The following is a 6,553-nucleotide window of genomic DNA, read 5'->3' as shown; positions in this document are numbered from 1 at the left end:
AATTTGGATGTTTTGAAGTGCCGTTAAAACAGATATTCAAACATCCAAACTGGTTTGCCTCACTACTGCAGTCTGCATTGATCGGGGTAATGTGACAGACTACAGTGTAACCGTATCGTCTTTCCTACCTCACACATTCCTGTAGCAACTTGAATTGTACTTTAATACAAAATAATTAGTAAATAAAATTCTTGTGACATTATCAAATATACTTTGAGTTCAATCGATTTTAAATTGGTAGCAGTCAATGTTCTTTCGTATTGATGAGCTGGAGAGAGTAGAGTCATACAAACTTATTTTGTATAAAATTGCATATGCAAGAGAGTTCATCTTAATTCTTTTTTTAAAATTCCTCTGCTATGTATTAAGATAAGATAAGATAAGTTTATTTCCGGTTCAGGACGTGCTTGAGTCCTCTATACCAGACTCAATAATACATGTTAGAGTTTCAAGATACTATATTGAATTGGGGTCTTGATGTTCTTATCTGGCATTCTTCACAAATGTAACAGAGGGTATGATTTTCACAATGCCTACAGTATAGAAATCAAACCAGGAACGATATTGCCGGGTTGGTAAGAAAATTTGTAAATCACCAAGGAGACACAACAGTTCGCATATCATTTCAATCCTGCATTTCTTTCCATTTGCAGTAGATTCAAAATGGCAGATGCTGATCAAGCAGCTGATGGCGGCGAAAAGACAGGGGAGGAAGAGGCCAAAAGTACCCGTAGTGGCCCAAAAAGTCAAGGAGGCTCCAAACCTGCTTCCAGAGCTGGATCTGCACAGTCAGGGAAAAGTGGCAAGAGTGGTGCAGGTAGCAAAAAGAGTGGTGTCCCACCGTCCCCATCGGGTTCAGCCAAGGATAATCCAGCTGCTGACTGGAGAAATATGAGACGAATCATTGCTGAGGATTCTGAATGGTCACTGGCTACAGTTCCACTATTAGTTGAGCTTTGTGTGAAGCATATTGTCACAAATTTTGAAAGTAAGACACCTTATTTTCCCCCATTATTAATTTAGTCCAATATAACAAGATTGTTCAGCAGAAATATAATAATGAAAAATATAGCAGTAGAATTGGTAATCTTTAAACTGATACTAATATTGATATGAAAATGTTTGAGATCTCATAAACACCAGAATTTCATCTCACTTTCATCTGAGATAAAGTCTGATCTCAGAAAAAAGCATGATAGCCAATGAACTCAATAACAGAACGAAGATTCTTACTATATAAGATATACATATTCATAAAGACAATAACATTTCAATAGCAACCTAGACTAATTAAGTTATATTGTGTTGTTTGTTATGATTTTTTACAACATCCTGATCTACAGTAGCTATTGAATTATAAAAAAAACATGCACTTGCTACAATTTTTTTTCAGATTTTTAAAATTTCGTGAAAAGTAGGAAAATCTTAAGGTTCAGTCCTGTTTCAGAAATTTCCTTTAAAAAAAACACACACACACATTGAATTGGTCGGGCCATATACCAGGTATTTCATTTTCAAAATTGGTTATTGTTGATGATGCATCTTGTTTTAATTGTTGTGGGGGTTCTAATAATTTTGTTCTTTTTTCATTTGCAGATAACTCAAAGATATTAAATGATTTATTGCCTAAACACAAAGGTAGAGTGCTTGAGAGAATATCAACTGACTTGCCCTTGAAAATTACTGCTAATCTGGTTGATGACGAAGGATATTGGAAAAGATGCTGTAAAGCGCGCTGGGAAATATGTGATGTTGCTGCTTTTGGCAACAACTGGAAAAGGATGTACTTTGAAAGGAACCTGCAATCCATTATTGAAAATTTTATCCCAGAAACAACAGATGTCACAGAATTGAATGATACTCTTCCTTTGTCTGCAAATTACGTTAAAAAGATTGATGTCCGCCAGTTACTCCCACCAGTCAGAGAGGCACCAAAAGGGCCTGACTTTGATGATTCATCTGATGCTGGTAGTGATACTGGAGATGAACCAGAATGTGATCACTTTAACTTTGGCCCTGTCCTTAAACTTCTCCCCAACATTGAGGAGCTACATTTGACATATGGGGTGAGAGACTGTGGAATGAACTTTGAATGGAATCTGTTTAACTTCACTGCTAGAGACTGTTTACAGCTTGCACAATGTGTGGCTGCCTGCAAAGGACTGAAAGTGTTTAGACTACATCGTAGTAAAGTGGATGATGACAAAGTTCGAGTTCTTATAAGTCACATTCTGGATCACCCTGGACTTACAGAGCTTGATTTGTCACACAATCTAATTGGTGATCGTGGTGCACGAGCTGTTGGAAAGTTTTTGAACAATCATAGTCAGCTGGTAAAGTTGAACCTCTGTGATAATGACATTAGAGCCGCTGGAGCTCAGGCAATTGCTCATGCTCTCACTAAGAACACAACTTTAGATATGTTGAACCTGAGACTGAATCGCCTGGGAGATGAAGGAGGTCAGGCCATTTGTCGTGCACTATTACGTAACAGTACACTAACAACCATCAACCTTGGAAGCAATGACATGGCTGAACCCACTGCAGCCATCCTTTCTCAGGTCGTCATTCAGAACACAACTCTTCGGTCAATTGATCTCACGTGTAACAAACTTGCTCAGGTAATATTACTCTATTGGTTTTGGCAACAAGGTGCCAGCATATTACAAAGTCAGTAGAGGGGCTTGTCATAGGACAATTATGTTAAAATTAAATGTCCAGGTAGTGATAAAAAGTCTTACCATTTTAAAACTGTTGTAATCAGTGTATGATACAATTGTCTCTCATTGAAGATCGTTATCACTTGACATTGATTTATAATCAGGAAAACTGCAAATATCCTGTAAATTCAAATATTTTCTTAAGAAATCTCTTCAATATTTATTCATCAAAGCCAAATTTGTATATAGTCTGGAAGAATTATGTTTCAGCTTTGTCTTTTCTAAAAACTACATATACATTTTTGTAGTGCATGTGGCAGTCATGTTTTATTCAATAATGTTTATTTTTTAACAATATTTGTTACAGGATGGTGGTAAACAGATTCAAGAAGGTATGGAGGATAATACCTCTATAACTCATATGGACTTGACGCTAACAGACAGCGGTCAGGAGGCTGAGTACTGCATCAAACAAATCCTTCATCGTAACCAAGAACGAGAACGCGAGTCCAAAATCGTTGACCAGGCTCCACCATCCAAGAAAATTCAACCACAGGCTGCACATCGGTTTAAACCCATTGTGCAAAAAGCATAGATTTCGACGATGATGATAATGATGATGATGCTGATGATGATAATGTGATGATCATGATGATGAACTTAAGACAGGCTTATGTTAACAGCCATAATTTGTTAGAGAGGGGTAACAGAATGAAATCTGTTGGTTGTTTACATGCTGCTGTGAGGACAACAAACATTCAGCTATATCACAATTTTGTTGTATAAAATGAAATAATGGAAAAAATCTGAAGTCTTTCTTCAGGTGTACCTTGTTTTAACCACATTTTCACCATTGCTTATGAGGTGGAAGTAGGTAGTACTCAGTGGGAAAGATGCTGCGATTGTCTTTCAGAGGGATAACCTCATTGGTCTGTTGTGGAGGTCCACAGAAAGCAGTGCCAAATCAGAAACAAAAACAAACAAAAAATCTGCAGAAAAGGTGTTGATGTAGAAACTCACTGTGTTTAATTCATACAAAAACAATCTATTTTTATCAAAAATATGTTATGAAACTTATATATTCTGCTTGACACTTGAAATCTTTATATGTAAATTTCAGTTGTTTATATTGAGTAATTATACAGTAAAGATGTGCTAATTTACCTATGTCTCTAGTGTGTGTTGTATCTGTTTCTGTATAGATGTATATATACAGTACATTATGAATATCACAACACAGTCTCTAGGGTCGAATTATTATGTACCTCGAAGATTGAATTACTTTGTTAATAAATTTAATAACAAGACAAGAAAATTTGCTGTATTTGTTTTATTTACTTTTTTTATTAATATCGTGAAGGGGGAAATGAAAAAACAAAACAAACAAACAAAAAAGTACCCCAATAATTGAAGAAAAGCAGACCAAAAAAAAGAGGCAGAATTGACAGCACAAGCTAATTAAGTTATTTGTTTGGCTCCACGGAAAAAATAAACCGAGCTATGACAGATTGATACACTCCTGAAAGTTACAAAGGAGGGCAACCAACATCAAAGCCAGTGAAATATACCGTTACGTGACCTCGAGATTCGTTTGATGCATATCAAAGGATCAAACTAGTCTTTTGTATTGGCCACATGATGTCGCACATGAAATTTTGGTATGACATGTTAAGAAGGGCAGAGAGCAAAAGTGATAGTAACTCCTGGAGTATCAGAATGCAAGGTGTCACACATGGATCCTTCAATATTGCCATGGCATTCCACACAGACAACAACAAAAAAAAAGAATGACAATGTCGTTCCGAGGATGAATAAAACTACACAGATGAAAAAGGGAATGACGATATCTTATCTCAAGACATATATCAGCTGTGCATATAGACAGGAAAAGGCGTGTAGTAAACCAGTTTTGGCAAATGTCCAAATTTGTCACAGTATATGGCATGTATTGCAGACAGAAGGCAGTGTATAAATTAGGCTGTGGGCGTAAAGAGGTAATATTATCTTTGGGCACGATTTTTAAGGGAAATATATATATACCTATTTTATCATTTAGAAAACACTTTTTAATTATCATTTTTTATAGGATGCTCATTTTATCGTATATGTAAAAAAATGTATCGATTTTTTCCGAGTCACTTTTTAATTTTTGCTCGAGTCCCACAGTGTGGCACGCTATTGTAGGCATGTCGGTGCACTTGGTGACCCTGTTCTCTGTTGTAATAGAATAAAAACAAGTGCTAGATAATAACTTCGGTTACGACAACTTCTTAAACACTTAAATGGATGTTCATTAAGAAAGTTGTCTTACAGTTACTTCCTATCGTGTAAAATCTATCAGCGTATGCTTTTAGTTGCACAATAAAGAGTGGTCTATTTATAGATTGCAGCGAGACGTTTTATTAATGGAACTATCGCAGTATACAGTCAGCTAGAGAGAACTTCTCCCGAGATTGATCTGTTCAGCTGTAGAATAGCTGTGTTCAATCCGTGCAGTACATAAGCAACATCATCGTAACACATTACTGTTATACGACACCAAGAACAGGATAAACATGGTCATAGGGTGTGGTTTGGTGAAATAGAGGTATGTTGAAAGCATTGAATTTCATTGTTGCTTACAATTTCTTATGTTTGTAAGAAAGAAAGAAAACCGACGCGAAAACAAAGCTACAATGTGTTGAAACTTTGGCCTTATATGAACAAAAGAAAATGTTCCCTAGAGACGCATACGAAAAATTTAGAAAGAAAACTCATCCTAGTATACGACAGGGCGTATAAGTAAGGTAAATGTCATCTACTCTACCAACAGTCAAATTCAGAAATGCCACGTTCTCAATATAAGAGCAGTACTATTTTACTTGGACTTGGAAACCCGTAACAATTGTCCAATGATATCTTTAACAGCAAAACTACAGGAAAAACTAATATATAATGTACACGTTGACAACAGCATCGTCATCGAAAAATGATAGCTTCACTAAAACACTAGAACATTTATGGAACAAAATAACTATGAAATATATGTAATTAAAGTCCTCTCCTGGATGTCGTACAAAAATAATATGTAAATGATGGAAAAATAAAACAAAGTCCTCTCCTGGCTGCCGTACAAAATTGATATGTAAATGATGGAATTATAAAGCAAAGTCCTCTCCTGGCTACCGTACAAAATTGATATGTAAATGATGGAATGATAAAGCAAAGTCCTCTCCTGGTTGTCTTACAAATGTAAATAATGGAACAAAGTACAAAAACGAGGAGAATTTCTTCTATAAGCCATGTTGATATATTTTACCATAGCGCCTGTGTTGTTAGATTAACAGGTAATGTATTTACCTAAGCACAGCTTTATTGACCATATAAACACAGTACGGCGTACAGGTGTGCGGTTTTCAGTCTGACAATATATTAAGTGCCGTTTTCATCATTAGGAAAAACAGGTAAGGTCCAAAAGATCTCTTATAATATTTAATCGTAAATGTGATATCAGCAATATCTGTTGCAGAGTTGGTATAAATAGATTGATATGTCTACAAAATCTACAAAGATCAATAAATTTTAATCTAGATTAACAATTCAGTCTGTACTAAATATATTTATTGGAATTTTATTTCACGTTATCATCATTCGGAACCTTCACAAATAACGTTTTCCGAAGGCCGTCTTGGGGTCAAAGGCTATGTAATGGTCCTTATCATCCACTTGACATAAACCCGGCCTTTTACCAGCCTTAATCACAATTCAAGTTAATATGTATTTTATCGGATTTTGGACTCCGTGAACTACGCCCGAATTAAGTGTTATTGCTGTATTCAAGGACATGCTATACCGGATGATTTCATGAAATAATGAATGATTTAAGTACAAGTTCAGACGGGAGACATCTAACA

At 35.7% G+C, this 6,553-nt stretch overlaps 1 protein-coding gene across 1 annotated transcript; it reads left to right on the top strand.

The window, feature by feature from the left end:
* Window positions 1-663: 663 nt before the first annotated feature.
* Window positions 664-3,746, top strand: LOC132555970 (dynein regulatory complex subunit 5-like). The gene is made up of 3 exons (XM_060220356.1): window positions 664-988; window positions 1,597-2,621; window positions 3,028-3,746. Exons 1-3 carry the CDS (start codon window positions 664-666, stop codon window positions 3,253-3,255), a joined length of 1,578 nt encoding a protein of 525 aa, XP_060076339.1. The 3' UTR covers window positions 3,256-3,746.
* The last annotated feature ends 2,807 nt before the right edge of the window (window positions 3,747-6,553 follow it).

Source organism: Ylistrum balloti, unplaced genomic scaffold (assembly GCF_031769215.1).
Source record: "Ylistrum balloti isolate Yb309-2 unplaced genomic scaffold, AGI_CSIRO_Ybal_v1 Utg370532, whole genome shotgun sequence".
Lineage (NCBI taxonomy): Eukaryota > Metazoa > Mollusca > Bivalvia > Pectinida > Pectinidae > Ylistrum > Ylistrum balloti.
This window is presented reverse-complemented; position numbering and strand designations above follow the sequence as displayed.

Excerpts from the sequence above, each read along its gene's own strand:
- LOC132555970 (XM_060220356.1), top strand. The coding sequence starts at position 664 with ATGGCAGATGCTGATCAAGCAGCTGATGGCGGCGAAAAGACAGGGGAG. Across the intron at positions 989-1,596 it reads TATTGTCACAAATTTTGAAA|ATAACTCAAAGATATTAAAT; the intron begins GTAAGACACCTT and ends TTTCATTTGCAG. Across the intron at positions 2,622-3,027 it reads CGTGTAACAAACTTGCTCAG|GATGGTGGTAAACAGATTCA; the intron begins GTAATATTACTC and ends TATTTGTTACAG.